The sequence below is a fragment of the Canis aureus genome, chromosome 16 (genome assembly GCF_053574225.1).
Source record: "Canis aureus isolate CA01 chromosome 16, VMU_Caureus_v.1.0, whole genome shotgun sequence".
Taxonomy (NCBI): Eukaryota; Metazoa; Chordata; class Mammalia; order Carnivora; family Canidae; genus Canis; species Canis aureus.
This window is the reverse complement of record NC_135626.1, coordinates 37,891,180-37,912,192: the sequence shown is the minus strand read 5'-3', so window position 1 is coordinate 37,912,192 and position 21,013 is coordinate 37,891,180. Positions and strand designations below refer to the sequence as shown.

General features: G+C 47.4%; 1 protein-coding gene across 1 annotated transcript in view; it reads left to right on the top strand.

The window, feature by feature from the left end:
* Positions 1-10,229, top strand: part of PLXDC1 (plexin domain containing 1) — a 61,732-nt gene extending 51,503 nt beyond the window's left edge. The window contains exons 11-14 of the mRNA XM_077853033.1: positions 219-354; positions 4,770-4,808; positions 6,936-7,096; positions 8,863-10,229. Coding sequence (XP_077709159.1) covers positions 219-354; positions 4,770-4,808; positions 6,936-7,096; positions 8,863-8,982 — 456 coding nt within the window. The 3' untranslated portion in view covers positions 8,983-10,229. The remainder of the gene's footprint in view (positions 1-218; positions 355-4,769; positions 4,809-6,935; positions 7,097-8,862) is intronic.
* Positions 10,230-21,013: the final 10,784 nt, after the last annotated feature.

The window sequence follows — 21,013 nt, the reverse complement described above, 5'->3', positions numbered from 1 at the left end:
TGCCTTGGAAGATAAGACGTTTTCAGGATAAAGTGGAAAGCTCAAATGCACTCAGGGCCTCGCCCCGGTTCATTTGCCACACTTGAACCATGCACTGGAATCTTAAGTTTTCTGGCACCTGAGGGATGGAGGTGCTCCTTCCATCCTCCCGTTTGAGGGCTATTTTGTGTGTAGCCTGCCTGCCGGTGAGGGACTGCAGGGCTGGGTCTCTCTTGCAGGCGGAGGGAAAGACATGTGAGGACTTCCAGGACGAGGGCCACGACTCAGCCTCCCCCAACAGCTCCTTCAGTCCATTTGACGGCGACCTCACCACCACCTCCTCCTCCCTCTTCATCGATAGCCTCACCACTGAAGGTGAGGCCAGAGCCTGGGTGGGGAGCAGCAAGGGAGAGTAGCCATGGGGCAGGGCTACCACCCTGGAGCATCACAGCTGCCGGACAGGGATTCTATCAGGGAACAGGAATTGCCTCGACTTTCACAGATGAGGGACCAGGGGCCTGGAGAGCTGGAGTCACTTGCTAGGGAGAGGCAGGGCCGGGTTTGAAGCAAGTGGACTTCATACCCAGACTCCAGCCAGAGTGCTGGCCTACGGCAGGACTGTGGGATGGGATTCACCGTGGCAAGGAGAAAGCTAACATCCCAGCCCAGGGCCAGCTGTTCTTTGTAGGCCACCTCAGGTAATCGTAATAGCAGTCCTCACAGAGCCTGTGAGGTCTTATCAGCCCTGTAGCAGGTATGAACTGAGTCCACACTCAGATGTGAGCCAAAGCTTGCCTGGTCTGTCTGTCCGTCTTTCTTTCTTTCTCTTTCTTTTTAAAAAAGATTTTATTTATTTATTCATGAGAGATAGCGAGAGAGAGGCAGAGGCAGAAGCAGGCTCTCCATGGGAACCTGATGTGGGACTCGATCCCAGGACCCCGGGATCACAACCTGAGCCAAAGGCAGATGCTCAACCACTGAGCCACTCAGGTATCCCAAGGCAAATGTTTTAAAATATTCAGCCCATCAGAGAAATATGGAAATGGGCCCATAGGGGCAAAGTCAGTTATTCGGGGTTACCTGAAAAATAAGTGGTGGAATATTCTTTCCACGGTGCCTCCTACCTTTCTCACTGCAGCCTAGAGAACCGGAGAACCAGACCCATGGGTCTGGCCAGGGGGAAGTCCTAGAGGAGGGAGCAAATGATAGGCGAGCTGACATTTTGAGGGTCCTGACCATGTGCCAGGTAGGGTGCTAACATTATGCAGGCATCAGCACTCACTTGGTCCTTCTAACAATCCTCATGCTGATGCTGTCATACCTCATTTTATAGAGGAGCCATTATGGTTCAGGGAGGTCAGTGACTTGCCCAGGGTCACACTGCCAGGAAAAGGTGGAATCAGGTCTCACCTGGCTTAAAAGCAGCGATCTTGCCCCTTGACTGCTTTTCTTGGTGCTGAAAAAAAATTTTAAAGGTCTTTGTGGATCCGGGGGATTGGAAAAAATAGTGAAGGGGTGAAATGCAAGGCAGATGGGGTAGCTTCCATTATTCTGATATTGTCCAGGATTAGCAAGGAGCAGGATACGGTGCAGGTATTGAGAGCATATATTCTCAAATGAATTAAATGAAAAAGGAAAAAGAAGAGACAGGAAGTTGGTAATCCAGCCCAGGAGTTAAAGGTTATCTCACATGGTCTATCTTGGGGTACAGGGAGATGTGAACAAAAGGGATATAGCCAAAAGTGACCCGCCTTGCCAGGGCAGAGCCAGAGAGCAGAGGAGTTAGTGGGAGCGGGCTGCTAGAGGGTGCACGGACTCTTCTGGCACCAGCCAAGCACAGGAGCAGAGAGGGCCAAGGGGGCAGGAGGTAGGGGGGCTGGATTTTAAATCTTGTTCACTTGCAATTGAGCGCCACCCACTGAAGAGAACCAGCGTGATCTCTGGGTGGCAGCAGCTGCCACAGAGCCTGTGTTTTATTACAAGGAGAGCCAGGCCCTCACCCGGAGGAACTGTGTGCAGCACAAGGGCTCATGTGATGAGCAGCTGAACAGAGTAGAACACAATGACAACAGCAAGAAGTGACAACTAACTCAGAAAAAATAGCCACTCTTTCAGTACCTGTCACACTCATTTCTTCACTGTGTGAGTCTTTCTGGGCTATGACTGCAATCCATTGATTAGGGAGCCAGTTTGCATTCCATGGACCCCCAACAAGATGGCAGCTGGGAACCAGCCCTGGGTGAGTGGGAGAAAAGCTGCTGTGGGCACAGCGTCACCTTCAGTCACTGTGGGAGGGACTGGCTGTAGGTGGCACTAAGTCTTTTTGTCTGCCAGTGGTAGATGTGGACTGGGGCTATGGTGGATTTTCAGTGGTCTAGATTTGGAACAGATGGATTTGAATCAAGTTAATTTTCCCAATGATGCTGAGGGTGATGTTGGCCAGTTTGATTAGCCAGTTCATTATTTTCATCTTGCAGTAACAAAATAGACTCAGAGTTGTTTTTAGTCCCTGTTTGTTGAAATTCCAAAAGAAAACGTCTTTCTGTTAGAAGTCTACAACTTCGTTTCATTTTACTTTGACTTTTTAGAGGTGCTTTTTACATTGGATTTTTAAATAATTATTTAGTAATTAAATTTTGCTTTACATGGTTCCAAAGTCAAATCTATAGAAGCAGATATATTCAAAGAAGTCTACTTTCTAATTTTCTTCCCTCCACCTGGTTCTCTTTCCCCTAGAGGGAGATTTTTTTTTTTTTTTTTTTTTTAGTTCCAATGGGCTTTTACTGAGGTAAATTAACAAAAACCAAGATTTATCAGCCATCTTTTCTGAGCCTTATAAACTCAGCAGAGACTCTGGTCCACACACATGTACATACAATACAGCTCATTACAATGAAAACAGAGTCCCCCTGGAACATTTGCCAATTAGCAGAAAGCCAATTTTCCCCTTTCCCCAAATGTTTTCAAATTTTTGAATCCCCACTGTTCACTTCTCAGGGGGAATTGGTCCTTTGTGGCTAGGAACACTGGAATTCTATCCTGTTTTTACTGAACAAAAAATATATTTCTTCGAGGTCTTTTTTTTTTTTTTTTTAAGATTTTATCTATTTACTTGAGAGACAGAGAGAGCACAGTGGAGGGAGGGGCAGAGGCAGAAGGAGAAGCAGACTCCCCACTGAGCAAGGAACACACAGGGCTCCATCTCAAGATCTCAGACCTGAGCGGAAACCAAGAGTTAGACATTTAACAGACTGAGCCACCCAGGCTCCCCTCAGGGGTGGGACTTTTGAAGAAGGAATAGTGAAGGAGAGGAAGGGCATCCCCTCCAGGAGGAACAGTTTATTCAATGGCTCAGAGGTCTGAGAGGTCTCCAAGTTCTGGGGAGCCTTGGGCAGCTTCGTTATGGCCACTGCCATGGTGTTGAGTCATGGAGAAGAACAAGAGGAAAGAAGACTGGGAACAAATTGTGAAGAGCTTTGAACATCTGTGAGCAAAAGGGAAGCCAGAAAAAAGCCTTTTTTTAAAAAAATTATTTTAATTTATTTGAAAGTGAGAGAGAGCATGAGAAGGGTGAGGGGGCAAAGGGAGAAGCATAAAGAATCATGCTTCCAGAACCCTGGAATCATGATCTGAGCCAAAGGCCAAAGCCAAAGCCACCCAGGTGCCCCCAGTAAAGGCCTTTAAAATGGGTGGTGGAGGTGCAGGAGGGGAAGAGGCACAAAATGTACAAGCTATAAATTGTGGATTGTTCCATTTGTTTCATGTTTTGGGGCTTTGAAGCAGTAAGCCTCAGTCCTTTAGAGCATTTTCCTGACATAGAACTCTTGCTTGCTGTACCCCACAAGAATCTGTGGGGGAAAACTCACAGGAAGGGTCAGCCAGTGGAACTTCTTGAGGAAGCCACAGGACACACACCTGGTGGTGTAGAAAGAGTTACAGGCATGAAATCTTTTCTCCAAGTTGTGCACCAGAGGAGGTCTTCAAGCGGATTTGCATTTGTGGTACCACCCTACCCCACCCAGTCCTTCCTCAGCTTCCTGGTTCCCCTTAGGAAAACGGGCAAGGTCCTCACCTTGGCTTTGGAGGCACCCACCCCACCCCCAGCCTCATCTGTCACCGTGCTCCACTCACACCCTCTCTGCCTTCCAACTACACTGTAGTGCTTTTTATTCCCAACTACTGACTTGGGGCCTTTGCTCATGCTTTTTCCTCTGTTTGGAACACTTTACCCCAGCCCCATATTTCACCCCTCTATCCTGACACCCATTGTCTGGGTGAGGCCCCCAATCAGAGCTTCATTATGCTGAGTTTTAATTTTCACTCCATCTCCCTCCTTTGTTAATTCGCTGAGGGCAGAAACCATGTCTCCCCCCAGTGCCTACTCCCGGTGCTCAACTCAGTAGTAAACATCCAATAAATATTGCTTGAATGAAAGAACAGGAGACTAGGAAAAGTTGGCTTGTTTGGAGACTTCTACAATTACACTGCTGTGTGACTTCAAGCAAGTCACCTTCCCCTCTCTGTGCTTTCCTTTCTTTGCCTCTAAAATGAAGGATTAAGGGTGCCTGGGTGGTTCAGCTGATAGAGCGTGAGACTCTTGATCTCAAGGTTATGGGCTTGAGCCCCACATTGGGTGTACAGATGACTTAAACATAAAATCTTTAAAAAGTAAAAAAGAACAAACATAAAATTCAAGGTTGGACTAAATCTCCCTCAAGTCCTGTCTGTACCTACAGCGACCAACGCCATAATGATTCCACTAATCTTACACCTTCTCTTTCTCTTTGAAGATGACACCAAGTTGAATCCCTATGCAGGAGGAGACGACGGTGAGTACAGAGCTACCTGCCACTCCGCATCAGACCCACTGCCTCTTGGAAGCCCCCTGCCGCCCCCAGAAGAGGGTGCAGCAGTCACCTGGCCTCTTTGTTACTGTTCTGAGGTGGGGAGGACTGCATTGACAGCAACCTGAGCTTCCAGACCCTGGGCTGGGCTCCTGGGCCCATGAGGTTGAGGGAACAGTCTGCCTCTAGACAGTTTTTATCAGCCAGGAACCTCCAGAGATCTGTCTGGACTGGTCACTGCCCTGAAAGGAGTGAGAGGAGGAAGGAAGGGCTTAGTAGGCACGGCAGCGTGGGGCTTGTCACCATTGGCCTCAACTCTTGTCCCCATGGGCCTCCCAGTCAATGAGGACTAGAGACCAGTTTCTCCCACATCCAGTTTCCTTTGATTCCCTGCCTGGGTTGGCAAAACGTACGCAAAAGTTGTCCATCCACCCCACTTTTTATAGGGTACCAGAAGTTGGGGTCCTTTGCTCCCAAGATTAACTGTGAGGAACAATCTCCTCTCTGATGATGTGACATGGCCCCGTGCTCCTGCCCCTCATCCAGAGCCAGCTCGGGCCTTTGCTACAACCGCTGCACAGTGGAGATGAAAATACCTTCCAACTCTAGGGACTGGGGTTTGTTATCTTGGGTTCCCGCAGCGGAGAAGAGGCCATTGAGACAGCAGGGTTTGATGCAGTCTTCCACCAGAGATGAAGCCATTACCGCTCTGTGGGCAGCAGGTGTGAGTGTGCATTGTGTTTAGGGCGGCAGTGAGGAGTAGGGGCTGGGCCACATTCCTCTCGCTCTGTACCATGCACTCAGCCCAAATCCTGATCATCAGATCTCCAGGGTCACTGTGGGCTGACTACCAGGTCAGAGGAGGCTAGCTTGGGGCGTGTCACCTCACCTGTCCCACCTGTTGGTAGATGGTGGCACTAACCATGTGCTGGAGTGCCCCAGCAGTTTCTCTCTTGGGTTTCTTCTGCTTGCAGAGAAGAAGGGAAGGGGAGAACATTGACTGGGATGCATGCAATGTCCTATTAAAAGTCCCCACTTCCTGTTGATTACCATTCTACCTGTTAGCCATGTAAAAAAGTATTTGATATTTCGTTTACTTATATGCTCCTCTATCTTTTCTGCTTTATTGTCTCCACATCCCTTTAGGGTAGGGAGAAAAAGCAAGTAGCCACTCAAGGTAATATGGCAATATAGTTTCTTAGTGACTGGCCGACTCTGTCCTTGGAGCAAATCAATTCAACTCTCTGTATTTCTGGTCATACAAGAAAGGGGTAGTACTGGATGACCTTCCAGCTTGATAGTCTATGGCAATACTCAGTGTCCTCTGTGGGATATATTTCAAATGCTCAGGATGTTCTCAGAGATTGCCTGCTGGTTTATTAGCCCTCAGAGGACCTGGTTCACTCTTTTATTGAGCTCCTACCATGGGGCCTGCCATTTTTTCTATGAGCTAAGGACAGAGAGGTGAGTAAGACACTGCCCTTGCCTTCCAGGAGGCCACAGTCTGATAGGAGACAGTGACAGGTGAAAATATTGTCACTTTGTTATCAAAATAGCTAATACTTATTGAGGTCATCCGAGATACCAGCCCTGGTCTTCAGCAGTTGAATGATCTGGTTTTAACCCTTAGGGTTTTAACACTAATCCTATTAGGTGGTCATTATTATCCTTGTTTTACAGAAGTGAAAGCAGAGGCACAGGGAGGTTATGTAATTTGTCCAAGGTCACACAGCTAGTAAGTACCAGAGCCTAGATTTGAACCAGGTAGCCATACTCCAGATCCAAAACTCTTCACCATCACATAACCTTTGAGAACTCCCCAAAAGCACTTAAGTGGCATGGGTATTGGATAGAACTTCTCTTATGATCCTTATTAAACATTTGGGCAACTTTTAAGTGATCTTGGAAAACCACCGGAACCTTGCCAAGTCCAACATTAATGCCATACTCATGATTCTACTCACTCCCACTCTACCTATGTACATGTTTCATAAGCAGACCCAAAGGTTCTGCTGGTCTTCTCCTCAGAGATTTTGTCACAACCTGGGACTTTGTGTTCCCACCTCCCCTGCTCCCCTGTAGCCACCCCCAACCCTGCCGGTCTCTCCACAGGCCTTCAGAACAACCTGTCCCCCAAGACAAAGGGCCCTCCTGTGCATCTGGGCACCATCGTAGGCATCGTGCTGGCGGTCCTCCTGGTGGCAGCCATCATCCTAGCTGGGATTTACATCAACGGCCACCCCACCTCCAATGCTGCGCTCTTCTTCATCGAGGTCAGTGTAGCATTTGGCCATAGCTCTGCCATCTGCCTCCCCATCAGCATTCCCCCGGCCACGGGGTGCCTGTCTGGGCCCACCTCATCCCTCATGCCCACATGCCTGACTCCTGTTCCTTCCTGAGGGACCTTCATTGACTCTATCCTGGCACACTGTGCACTGGCTGGTGTCCTTGTAGCCCCCAGGACTCCCCCAGGAGGGTGCACCCCTTCCATCCTGTTGAACAGCCCGTCCATCTGCCTTTTGCCCCCCACCCCCATTTGTGAAAATCAGAAGATTCTCCAGAGGAAAGAAAGAAATCACTAGGAATCGTGCAGCCAATCTTTAATGCTTGGTGATCTCTCAACCCCCCAAATTCCAGGCCTGGTGCTCATTCAAAGCCATAGTGGAACTCAGATCTCTGCTTCTTTGACTGCTGTGTGGGTTTTTAGGTTAGAACTGATGAGACTTGGTAATCATAAGAGTTGCTCTCTGGGAGCTTTCATTGAGGATGCTATGGTTTGGAATGTCTCAGAATTTGGAAGAACCCGTTCAAGTATAGCCTGGGGAGTAAAAGCCAGCCCCTTTCTCTTTAAATTTTATTTTGTTATTTTATTTATTTTATTTTTTTAAGATTTTATTTATTTATTCATGAGAGACACAGAGAGAGGCAGAGACACAGGCAGAGGGAGAAGCAGGCTCCCTGTGGGGAGCCCAATGTGGGACTCGATTCCAGGACCGTAGGGTCACAACCTGAGCCAAAGGCAAACTCTCAGCCACTGAGCTACAAAGGCATCCCATCAGCCCCTTTCTCTCTGGGCCACGCTCCTGGCCACATTTCTCTCAAGCACCTGCTCCCGTCCCCTGCTCTGAGCCCATGATCCAGCTTGGCTTGTGGTCCAGTGCTGCTGCCTCTGTGCCTGCAGCCTCCCGCACGAGGATCACAGGCCCACTGAGTGCCTCACTCAGGCACAGGTAGCCTCCTCCTCTTTGGTTAGAAACCCCTGTTTTGGGATCCCTGGGTGGTGCAGCGGTTTGGCACCTGCCTCTGGCCCAGGGCGCGATCCTGGAGACCCGGGATCGAGTCCCACATTGGGCTCCCGGTACATGGAGCCTGCTTCTCCCTCTGCCTGTGTCTCTGCCTCTCTCTCTCTCTCCCTCTCTCTCTGTGACTATCATAAATAAATAAAAATTTAAAAAGAAGAAAAGAAACCCCTGTTTCTTGTAAGGCCTCACCCGTCAGCCTTGAGTTTTAGCCCCACTGGGTATCACCCAGGGGACTGCAGATCCCCAGCCACAGAGATGCTGATGGAGCAGGTCTGAAATGGGCCCAGGAATGTGCATGTTCATCAGCTCCCCAGCCAACTCAGCTCCTCAGCTGACTCTGCTGCAGGGCCTGCACTGTCTGGAGGGTTATCTTGGCATTTCCAGAACCTCCCAGATCATTCCTTCTCTTACCCACTGCCTCACTTTTCACAGTCTCAGGGTTCTACTTGGGATGTTGCTAAGGCTCTTATTACCTGTGTCCTACAGTCCATGCCGTGAGGGGTAAAATGATCTCCTCCCAAACTCCTTGGGCACCCAGCAAGGCTCCCAGCAGTTGAGGGATCACAGTAGGAGGGAGGCTTTTGCAGAGTGGGGTTGAACTCCACTGGCTCATAGTACCCCCTCATCCCAGACCTTGTAAAGAGAGTCTTGGTGCTCAGCACTGTCCCTGGGGTGGGGGTGGGGGGTCCCAGGTGGGTGAGGCCATGCCTGCTGACTCTGTGTCATGCCCCCCACAGCGGAGACCTCACCGCTGGCCAGCAGTGAAATTCCGCAACCACCCCAACCACTCCACCTACACGGAGGTCGAGCCCTCCGGCCATGAGAAGGAGGGCTTTGTGGAGGCTGAGCAGTGCTGAGAGCACCAGGTCTCTCCATGGAAGGATAGGAAAGAAGACCCCAGGACCCCCAAAAAAGACCAGTCAAAGCAAAGAAGTGACTTTTCTTGGCTTCCTCTGAACATCCCCTGTGAAGATGGAGATGAGACCGTGGCTTATGGTACCAGAGCCATAGTGTGGCCATCACATACCACGTCCTGGAGCAAGGGGCAAAAAAGCAACCACAAGAGGTTTTTAAGGGACAACAACTAATTTCATCCCATTTTGATGGGAGTAGTCTCCCCTTCTGGGTCTCTCAATGGTCTCCTCCGTGGATCCCAGAGGCCCCTCCCACCTGGAGATGGCCAGATGCCCTATTCCAGTCACCTAAGGCCTTTCCCTATGACACAGAGAACAAGACTCTAGATTGGGGCCACAGCCTTGCAGGGTCCATAGACTCCAGAGCTGGTCCTCATGGCTATGGATGCAGTATATTTTGCCCCAGCCTTGGTGGCTCTGGAAGTCTGAAGAAGTTCTGGCCATCTGTGAAACACAGCCATGGCTTTGGCTGGTGTGTCGTCATCGAGGAAAGCCAAATGGGAGGAGAGGAAAGAACTGGTGTGGGGAGGAGTTGCATTTTTAGGCTTTACTCCCTAGAATTACCCTTTCTGCTGAGAACCAGTCCGTCTGCATTGAACGTGTGTGCAGCCTGCATCATGGGCTTCACCCCAACTGCGGCCCAGCCTTGGCCTGGCAAGCTGTGCTGGCCACGGCTGCATCCACGGCCGTGGGGGCTCTAGATTCTGAGGCACATTTGGTGTCCATCATGTTCCCTGGCTCGTCCTGCTGTCAGCGCCAGGAAGTACCTTCAAAGGCAGGGCCTGCCAGACTTGTACTTTTCCTCCTCTGAGCTAGATTTTTATAGCCATTAAAGAGAAGAAGCCGGGTACCAGGAGGGCTTCTGGAGACAAACTCAGCAGGGGACTTCAGCTGGATTCTGTTGAGGAGCAAAGCTGCTGGAATGGATGGGACAGCGGAAGCTGGCGTGGGAAGGAGGGGCTTTCTATGGAAAACCTTGACCTAGAAGGTGGCTTCCATCTCCCCAGCTCTGCCGGAAGCTTTTGGAAAAAAGTGTTTTAGGCTCCCAAACTTAACCTTGGTTTTAAGGGAATTCTGTCCCAAGGATGAGTTGGGGCTGCTTCTGAAGAGCATTTAAAATTAAAATCTATAGCTCAACCTCATTCAAAGTAAAGAATATCAGCAGCAAATAAATGTTAAATCCGTCTCTACGTCGTAGTCACGTCCTTTTATGCACGTCGCCGGGTGACATTGCAAAAAAAGAAGTTGGTTTCAGTACAAGGCCTCCTGAGGTGGGGGGTAGGGAGTCTGCGAATAACCAGACACTTCCAAACACTTGATATATATATATATATATATTACATAAACCAGACAAGGAAGAGCTATGGGGAGGGTCAGAATGTGAGAAAGAAAAAAGACAGTGCAGCCAAGAGAATAGGGTTCTTTCCAAGCTTCTAAAGGACAGAAAGGTCTGTAACTGAACTGTCTTAATGAGAGAAGAGCAGCCAGGCGCTAAAATGATCTGGGCTCCCAGCACTCCCAGCCGGCAGGAGGGTGATTTTTGCCCTTGCCTGATGAGCAAAGCATCTATGACCTTTATGTGTCTAAAAGGGCCAGCGGGGCAGTTCCTATCATGGCCAAATGTAGGGCACAGCACCATTTATTTGCTCTGCTCCCAAACTCCAGCAAGCTTCTTCCCAGTGGGAGCTCTGCCCACTGTTCTGGATTCCTAAAAGGAAAAAGCACTGAGAGTGAAGAAAGGTATAGGGATTTTGTGAGGCCTCTGCCGTAACCACTCTAGCTGGAGAAAGTTTGAGATGCCTCTGGCCAGGTCAGAGCAAGCCTGACTGACCCCAGCGATGACAGTGGTAAAGGCAGCAGGTGGCCTGGTTTGTTTACAGCAAAAAGAGCTAAGGATGTGTCACTGGATATTAAGAGTCTTTGGACTTCTCAAGCCAAAACACATAGTCCAGTGCTCCCAAGATACAGAGCCAGGCATCTCACAGAGTTAATGCTGGTTCCCAGCTACCCTTAGGATCTGTGATAAAATAAGCGTCTCATGGATGCAGGACTTTTACTCCAAGGTTTAGAGCAGGTTAGCTGGATAGCCAGAGAAAGGGGCTTACTTAGAGAATGAGTGACCAGAAGGAGACACAGAGGTCTTGTGATCAACCTTCCACTGTTTGGCTGACAGTCCAGCAAGGCCAACTCTTAAGAGAGTCAGCGTGAGAGAAAGAAGAGGAACACAGAGGCCAGGGATGAGGAGGGCCTGAGGTCAGGCTGAGAGCACCACCTTTAATCCACTGCCCTCAGATGCATGGACCTGTCCAGTGAAGTCCCAGGGTTTCTGATTCTAGAACATGAGTGCATATGAGCCCAGCCATCAACCCCTACAGGCCTGTGATGCTAGAGGCCACTTCTTCAGGTCTCAGCCGGGAGCACTAGGTTGAAAATGTCCTTTGGTCACTATTCAAAGTTCTATATGGCCCACTGGAGGCAAGCTTTTAAATTTGTGTACAGGGCTCCCCTGTGTACAGTATCCCTGTGTGTGTATATAAACATTTAGGCATGCATCCATATATGTGCACACATGTGTGCATTTTATTGCTAAGAACATCAGATAAAGCTGTTGCTGTGCTCAGGCTTAAGGCAGTGGCAAAAGCTGCCAGCCAACCACACTGAAAAGCAGAGTGTTCAACACTTGAGTTGATCACTTCTCTGGTTGTGGGCAGACTCCTTGGCATTGGGAACCCACACCAGGTAGAGTCACAGAGAAAATGTAGCCAACTTCTCTCTGTCTCTCTCTACCTCTGCCTCCACCTCCTTTATCCCCCATTCCACCTCTCAACAAAAACCCACCTGAACTCCCACACTCAGTGTTAATAATAAAAAGCAACTTTCTTCTACGATTTCCGCAGTGTGCAAAATAAAGTGCCAAGAATTTTTAGTACATTCTGCAAATCGCCACTCCTGCCTTGGTCCGATGACTAGTATTTCCTTTAAGGACCTGCATTAAAGAGTACAGGAGCAGCCTGTCCATCAGGGGTCCATCTCCCAACCTCCCGTCCTACTTCCAGGAGAAAGTCTGGAAAGAGATCCCAGCTATTTGTTTATTTGGGATTTGTAAATCCCTGGAAGTAAACTTCGTGGGTTTCCAATCTAGTATCTAGAGATACAAAATAAATCTGCATATGATGAGGCTGCCGCATTGATGCGTTGCAAACCACGTTAGCGGCCTCATTGTGCTTTTATTACTTGGCATTTTTCGTTCACAAAACACAGTTAAGCACACCAAAACAAAGAGAGGAAAGATTTGAACTCTTCACAGCTAAATCAGCTCTGCCAGATTTTAGGCTCCAAACAAACTTATTTATAAATAAACATGCTGTGTTCACCAAATAAGAAGGAATGTGTTGGAGAAAGCAGCAAGGACTGCTGGACAAAGCACTATGGAGCTGGTTGGAAGGTGGGAGCTGTAATCCCAGCCTTGTGTCCCCAAGAAGCTTTGTGATGTGGGCCAAGTCATCCAACTTCCCTGGATGAATAGGGAATATGCTCCTCTCCTTAGCAAACAGCCTTACCTACCCCCTCTCCCCCCCAGTTCACATAAGCAGCTCAGACCAAAGCAACCCTTCCTTTCCATTATCCTGCTAGGGTTACCATCTTGCTCTAGTCTGTCTGGGACTTTCTTGGTTCTAACACAGAGCATCCCATGTCTCAGGACACGCCTCCAGGATGGGCACACTGGATCAATTGGTTAGTCTAGCCTTAGAGTCTGTCCAGGCTCTATGGGCTGAGAAGGTAAGGTTAATAACTTCAAGGACTTTAAAATCTTGGGCCTAGCTACTCTAAGTGTGGTCTATATAGGCATCCCCTAAGGATTAGCTAGAAATGCAGACGTCAGGCCCACCCAACCGAGACTTACTGAGTCAGAATCTGCACTCGGAGTAGTTCCTCAGGTGATTCGTGTGAAGCCCAAGGAAGTCTGGAAAAACACTTCTAGGAAGCAATTTTACCTCCATGATCATAGCCTATGGGGAAGCATTATTACCCCATTTCCCAGATAAGGAAACTGAGGTTCAAATAGGTGGTTTACTGGTTTGTTTGTTTGTTTTTTAAGATTTTATTTATTCATGAGAGACACAGAGAGAGGCAGGAACATAGGCAGAGGGAGAAGCAGACTCCCTACGGGAAGCCTGATGCAGGATTCCATCCCAGGATCACGACCTGAGCCAAAGGCAGACACTTAACCACTGAGCCACCCAGGTGTCCCTATTGTTTATTAATTAATTGAATCCATACTCATTGAGCACCTACCATGTGCCAGGGACCATTAAGTGCCTTGCCTAAGGTCACATAGCTAAGAAGTTGCCTAGATGATCCCCAAAACCAGGGCTTTGGATTTCCATCTGAGGCTGTTCTCTGTGGAGCACAGAGCAGCACCAGAACCACATGACCATAGCTAACTATGGAAGCTGACCATGGGGTAAACAGAGTCCTCCCTAGGCCTGTAGAGAGCCTCAAAAAGAGGGAGAACAAGGATTTCAGATCCTCATCCTTGGATCCTGAAACTGTGAGCATCTCAGGTGTTTATTTACATAGTCCCAAGAGCTTGCAAATGTCCTCACTGCTCCTGCCTCCCCCTCATTGGCTCCCCGCCCCGCCACTGGGGGACCCCCTCAGCGGGATTTGGAAGTGATCTCCATAAGGCTTTACAGAACCCAAGGCCCTACCTCTGTGCTATTTTTCTTCTTGAATGGAGGACAACCAATGACTTCATTTGCCACAATGAGGCTTGACAGAAGGAAAGGTGGAAGGCCGAATCCTCGCTTGAACGGCTGACACCAAAGAGAAAGTCTTTGGGGGATGGTGTTTCGGATGTTTGGAGGACACTTTAACATTTGGTCCCTAAAGATAGCTAAAATCATACCCACAGTTTTCCAACAAGTTAAAAGCACTGAAAAAGAAATACCTAAATGCAGGCCAATCGTGTTTCATCATACACTCCCAGTCATACAATACAATCTTCCCTTCCAGCTTTAGTCTGTTCTCTTCAAAGATTTTTATTCAGAGATTGACTCACCACCATGGAATAATATCAGGCTCACTGTGTCCAGCTGAGGAAAGTCTGAAAATCCTCAGAAGTAACAAATCCTGTCTCTCTTCCACTGACCCTGCCCTACGGTCTTCTCAGTTTATTTATTTATTTTTAAAAATATTTTATTTATTTATTCATGAGAGACATAGGTAGAGGGAAAAGCAGACTCCTTGTGAGAAGCCTGATGTGGGACTCGATCCTAAGACCCCGGGATCACAGGATCACCACCTGAGCTGAAGGCAGACGTTCAACTACTGAGCCACCCAGGTGTCCCAGTCCCCTCATTTAGATCCTATTTTGAATTCACAGAGGGGCAGCTCTCAACAAACTCCAATATGGTCAGTCAAGTGCCTCATGGAGAGAGCCCTTTACCTTGACTCCCTCTCCCAAGGAACAGAAAGTTATTCCATGAGTCTCTCCTCAAGGCCGAAAGGGCACCTTGCCTCCAGGCACCTTGTCCCTTCTCTAGAGCTGCCCACACCCCTATCTGTTCCTTGGGGCTCTTCTCCCAAATCCCCTATGGACTGAGCAAAATCTCCCCAGGTCATTTTGCTTTTCTTTCTGCTTCCAGAGACAAGGACTCAACCCTCTTCGTTGTGAAGAAGGAACCCAAACCAATGAAATGGGGCATTAGCAAAGCTTTCTTACAAAAGCCCCAATCTATTGACCTTAGTCCTCTGAGATGACAAAGGGTTCACGTTTACTAAGTAGCAGTTCACATTGACTAAGTGGTATGTTCCAGGCAACGTGTTACGAGTTTTATCTGGATCATCCACCTACAAGGCAGGTCTGTTGTTAGCTCTAACCTTTAAGGAAACCACAGTGGTGCACAGTACATGAGGGAATTCACTCAGGGTCATTAGCTAGGTCACTCAGGCAAGGTCATTAAAACTTGGCAGAGGTCAGTAGAAGTAAGTTGGCTTTTTGTTGGGTTCCTCAGCGTGGGTTCCTCCTGCAGCAAGGGCTGGCCCACTCTCCTACCTTCCACATCTTGACCTGCCCTCTATCAAAGACCCTATGGAGCCTGTCCTCCATGGAAACTTCACTGCCCAGGCAAGAAGTGGAATTGGGTCAGAAGAGGCAATACTGCCTTGGTTTCAAGTGGAAGTTTTAAATCTCTGAGGCCCCACAGATGGAGTGACTGACCCCAGTTCACTAGCTAATAGCCCTTTAGAAATGAACCCTCTTGGGATGCTTCTCCCCAAGTTGGGCCACACAACTTAGAGACAGTACCTGATGTCTTCTTGTGTATAGGAGCCCAGGCTACAAGAATGGCTTTGTCCACTTCCCCAATCGCTTAGTTTCACAGAGGGAAAAACCGAGGCCTGTGAAGGCCACGAAGGCCAAGAATGACTCACCCACCCACAACCACACAGAAAGCGGGAGAGCCCAGGCTGCTGGTTCTCAGAGCTAGCACCTGTGGTGGGTAAGCACAGAGCTCTGATGCCACTGAGCCCGAGTTGAATGCTGGTGATGCTACATGCCTCTTCTGTGACCTTACTCCATGTCTCTGCTCTCTTACAGCATCAGTTAAATAAAGTGGGGAAAATAGTAGCACCTGACAGCACTTGGGCAGCTCAGTTGGTTGAGCATCTGACTCTTGGTTTCGGCTCAGGTCGTGATCTCAGGGTTGTGGGATCAACCCCTATATCAGCCTCCCCCATCAGTGAGAGTCTGCTTGAGATTCTCTCCCTCTGTCTCTCCCTCTGCCCCTCCCCCTACTTGTACATGTGCAAGTGCTCTCTCACTCAAATAAATAAATCTTTAGAAAAGAAAGAAAGAAAAAATAGTAGCACCTGCCTCATCAGGCTTTGTGAGGGTTAAACATTCCAGCACTTGGAGACAAATAGTGAGTGCTCTGAAGACCTTTGCTTCTTTTTTCCTTGTTAATTACTAACTTTAGTGGGACATACTATGGGAGGGGCTGGGAGAAGGTGGGGGATTGGGGATTTTCTGGTGCTTTCTGCTACCTTTATGTTTGGGTATGGTTTCCACCAGAAGGACGTGCTCTGCTGGGTGGCCTCTTCAGAAGGCAGCGTCTTCCTCTAAGGAAGACTCCCACTTACCCCAGGATGGGGACAGGCGTTGACAGGCATCCTTGCAACAGAGGCTCTCGTGACTATGACCAAAACAGGCACTGAAACTTCTCGTCACTCTTCATTCTTAGTTTTCTATATTTATTTTCAACACTAACTTATTTTCATGTTCTTTATGGGGTTGGGGAAGGAATATGAGAAAGGGATATTCAGCCTGCAGAAACCAACCCCTAAAAACTTCCTTGAGTGGTTAGTTTTGAAAGTTTCAATACCCAAGGCTGACTGTTTTGTAAGAGATTAGCTGACACACTGAGTTTATTGCTCTAGCTCCCTTTAAACCTAAATTGAAAACAGATTACACTAAACAAACGTGGAGGTATCAAATCCCAGATATCAAGATCTACTATAAAGTTGTAGTAATCAAAACAGCACGGTACTAGCACAAAAATAGACACATATATCAATAGAACAGAATAGAGAACCCAGAAATAAATCCATGATTATATGGCCAATTAATCTTCAACAAAGGAGGTAAGAATATGTAATTGGAAAAAGATAGTCTCTTCAACAAACGGTGTTGAGAAAACTGGACAGTTACATGCAAAATTATGAAACTAGACGTACTTTCTTACACAATATAAAAAAAATAAACTCAAAATGGATTAAAGACCTAAATGTGAGGCCTAAAACCATAAAAATCCTTGAAGAGGGCATAGGTAGTAATGTCCCTGACATTGGCCATAGCAACATTTTTCTAGATATTTCCTTGCTTTTGCAAGGAAAACAAAAGCAAAAATAAACTATTGGGACTACAACAAAAAGCTTCTGCACAGCAAAGGAAATAATCAACAAAACCAGAAGACAACCTACTGAATGGGAGAAGATATTTGCAAATGACATATCTGATAAAGGCTTCGTATCCAAAATATATAAAGAACTTGTACAACTCAACACCAAAAAAACACAAATAATCCAATTAAAAGATGGGCAGAAGACATGAAGAGACATTTCTTTAAAGAAGACATACAATGGTCAACAGACATATCACTCATCATTAGGGAAACGTAAATCAAAACCACAATGAAGTATCACCTCACACCTGTCAAAATGGCTAAAATAAAAAATACCAGAAACAAGTGTTGGCAAGGATGTGGAGAAAAAGGAAACCTCATACACTGTTGATGGGAATGCAAACTGGTGCAGTCAGTATGGAAAACAGTACAGAGGTTCCTCAAAAAATTAAAAAGGGGATGCCTGGGTGGCTCAGCAGTTGAGCATCTGCTTTTGGCTCGGGGCATGATCCTGGGGTCCAGGATTGAGTCCCACATCGGGCTTCTTACGGGGGGCCTGCTTCTCCCTCTGCCTGAGCTTCTGCCTCTCTCTCTGTGTCTCTCATTAATAAATGAACAAAATGTTTTTTAAAAATTAAAAATAGAGGGCAGCCTGGGTGGCTCAGCAGTTTAGCACCTCCTTTAGCCCAGGGCGTGATCCTGGAGTCCCAGGATCGAGTTCCATGTTGGGCTCCTTGCATGCGGCCTGCTTCTCCCTCTGCCTGTGTCTCTGCCTCTCTCTCTCTCTCTGTCTCATGAATAAATAAATAAAATCTTTTTAAAAAAATTAAAAATAGGACTACCATAGGATTCAGTAATAATTTGCCCAAAGAATATGACAATACTAATTCCAAAAGACACATGCACTCTCCTATGTTTATTGCAGCATTATTTACAATAGTCAAAATATGAAAGCAACTCAAGTATTCATTGATAGATGAGTGAATCAAGAAGATGTGGTATAGGCATACAATGGAAGATTACTCAGCCATAACAAGAATGAAATCTTGCCATCTGCAACAATATGGATGCATCTGGAGGGTATAATGCTAAGTAAAATGTCAGAGAAAGACAACACATGATTTCACTTACCTGTGGAATTTAAGAAACAAAACAAAGGAATAAAGCAAAAAAGAGACAAACCAAAAAACAGACTCTTAACAAAAAGGTGAAAAGCCTTCCTTGTCTTTCAAAGGCACATAAAGCCGAGTCCAGCTGTGGCTCCCTTGTAGGCCATGAGCTCAAGTGGGCTGCAAGCTAACAGGCCCCAGGGAAGGTGGGATAGCCTCCATGCTTGGCTCAAGAGGGGATCTCAGAATAACCAGAAAACCCCAAATTTAGAATCCTCATTTCTCCCATTGCCAGCTTCCTCTCCTTCAGGGGAGAAGGGTGATGTTCGGCAGCTTCCAGAAGTAGGACACTGGATGTTTAGACACGGAAGCATTTCTCACTCATGCAGGCCCCATGGCTGGGTCTGCTGGTTTTTGGTTATTTGGCAAAAAACAAAAACAAAAACAGGCATAAATTAATTCTCAGTGCTCAGCACCCAAATACATGACTCATAGTCAGCCCACTACACAAAGAAAGGACACAAGATGAAGAAATGCAGAGCAGAGTGCCAGAGGCTCTGGGAGCATTTCTTGAATGAATTCCTTCCTGGCCTGGCCTTCCTAATTCAGATTCTCAGTTCCTGGGGAAAATCACTTTCTGTAATATAAACACTCCAGGGGAGTGGGTGGGGTGGGATCATAGCCCAGGGCAGATTAGAATCAAGTGCCTGAAAGCTACAGAATTTCTCCTTTTCTTCGTTAGTGATGATTTACCCACAAGGCCCTTGGAGGAAGGAACTGCCTCTGAGACCTCAGAAGAGCAAAGCAGCTCCTACGGGCCTTCTCCAGGTTTTCTGCTTGTTCTGCTACTGGGATCTGATGGTTAAAGAAATATCCACCACAGTGGCCCTTTCTGTTCCTTCCATATGACTGTTCCTTCCTTTCAGGCAACCGTACAGATCTGACAGGTAGCAATTACAGGGAGCTGAACGGAGAGCAGGTCTCCCGTGCCAGGTGGACTTCCTACACCCCCGTAAGACAAAGCGTCTCATCCGTGTGGCATGTACGTGGCTCCTCTCCCACCTCCACACTTGCTCAGAACAAAAGGATCCCTTGTAGAGGGTTTTACAGGTTTCAAAACACTCTCACACGTTCAGGTCTCAAAGGCAGGGCCAGCTGGGCTCATACCCGTGGGGGCCTTAGGGACACGCTGCTGGCTGCCCCTGCCCCTGCCCCAGCTCCAGCCTGAACGTGATGTGGAGTTCACTACAAGTAACACCATACTTTTATTAATTGATCTTAGTTTTCAAAAACACTTTCTCAATATCTCAGTTATCATCTGATTTTTTTTTTCATCTGAGTTTTATAGTGCTTCCAGGTTGCCAGGGTAGAAACTGATGTAGTTACGGAATGTAGGTGAGGTCTGGAGCCAACAGCCAAGAAAGAATTCTTGAGACATCTTTGGTGCAAAAAGGTGATTTTATTAAAGCACAGAGGCAGGAAGAGAAGCTGCACTGGGACTGTGAGGAATGGCTGATTATAGAATATGAGGCAAGAAAACGGGAGGTGTCCAAAAGGACTTTCATCAGCCACAGAAGACCTTAAGACACTGGAAGCCTTGCTATTATCAGGCTAGGTTTGTTTTTCCCTCTAGCAAAGCATTAACATTAAGAGAATTGGAAGTTTCCCAGAGGAATGCCATACAGATCCCACCCATGAGCAGGGGAGTTTGGGAAGGTTGCAGGGTGTCAGCTGGTGCTTTATCCTCAGCTTGCCTTCTGCTCCCTCATCAGAAGCTAGCATCTCATTGTAAGGATAAAGGATGAACTCCTAGCACTGGAAATGGTTTTCCCAGGCCCCACTGCCTTGGACCAGAACTCTGCATTAGCACTTCCACTTCGCCCACTGCCAATAATATGGCAAGGACAGCTGAGGTTATGGAGTGTCCTTTGTGGTCCTGAGGTACTAAGCCTCTCACGGGCATTTCAACCAGAAGAAGAAAACCCATCATCTTTACTCATGGTTGGATTCCCAAGGATGTCAATCAAAACACACTTCTTTTGGGACGCCTGGGTGGCTCAGTGGTTGAGCGGCTGCCTTTGGCCCAGGACGTGATCCTGAAGTCCCAGCATCGAGTCCCAGGAGCATTGAGCTCCCTGCATGGAGCCTGCTTCTCCCTCTGCCTGTGTCTCTGCCTCTCTGTGTGTCTCTCATGACGAAATAAATAAAATCTTTAACAACAACAACAAAAAACAAAACACACTTCTTGGGTACCTTACCCCAGGCCCCGCAAAACCAGAGCTGCGGTAAATGCAGAAAATCAGAGCTAGTTGCATTTATGGTACTTAGGGTGACATCTATGAGAAAGAGGAGATTGCATAAAACAGGACAAGAGAGTCCAATCTGCACTGACGGCCGAAATTGGTAAGCAGACTAAACTCTCAGAGTTACAGCAAGTCAAAGGAGAACCAAGGTAGATTTTGAGTTGCCCTCTTCTATCTGGTAGCCACTAGTGACACATGACACCTGAGCACTTAAAACATAGCTGGTCCCAACGGGGAAGTGCTGTAAGTGTAACATACACTCTGGATTTAAAAAATTTAATACCGGGGGTGCCTGCGTGGCTCAGTTGGTTAAGTGTCTGCCTTCAGTTCAGGTTATGATCTCAGGGTCCTGGGATCGAGCCCTGCATCCCTGCTCTATGGGGAGTCTGCTTCTCCTTCTCCGTCTGCCTGCAGCTCCCCCTGCTTGTGCTCTCTCTCAAATAAATAAAATCTTAAAAAAGAAAAGACTGTGTATTGTGATGGAAAGTATCCATAATAAATTAGGTTTTTTTTTACAATGATCATCATCAGAAAAATAAAATATGCCTATATAATTAATCTTAAATAAAGGCATTAAGTGACTCACCCATATTCATTCAACTAACCATGGAGCCAGTTTTTGAACCCTGGACCTGTGACAACTCCAAATTCATATTCT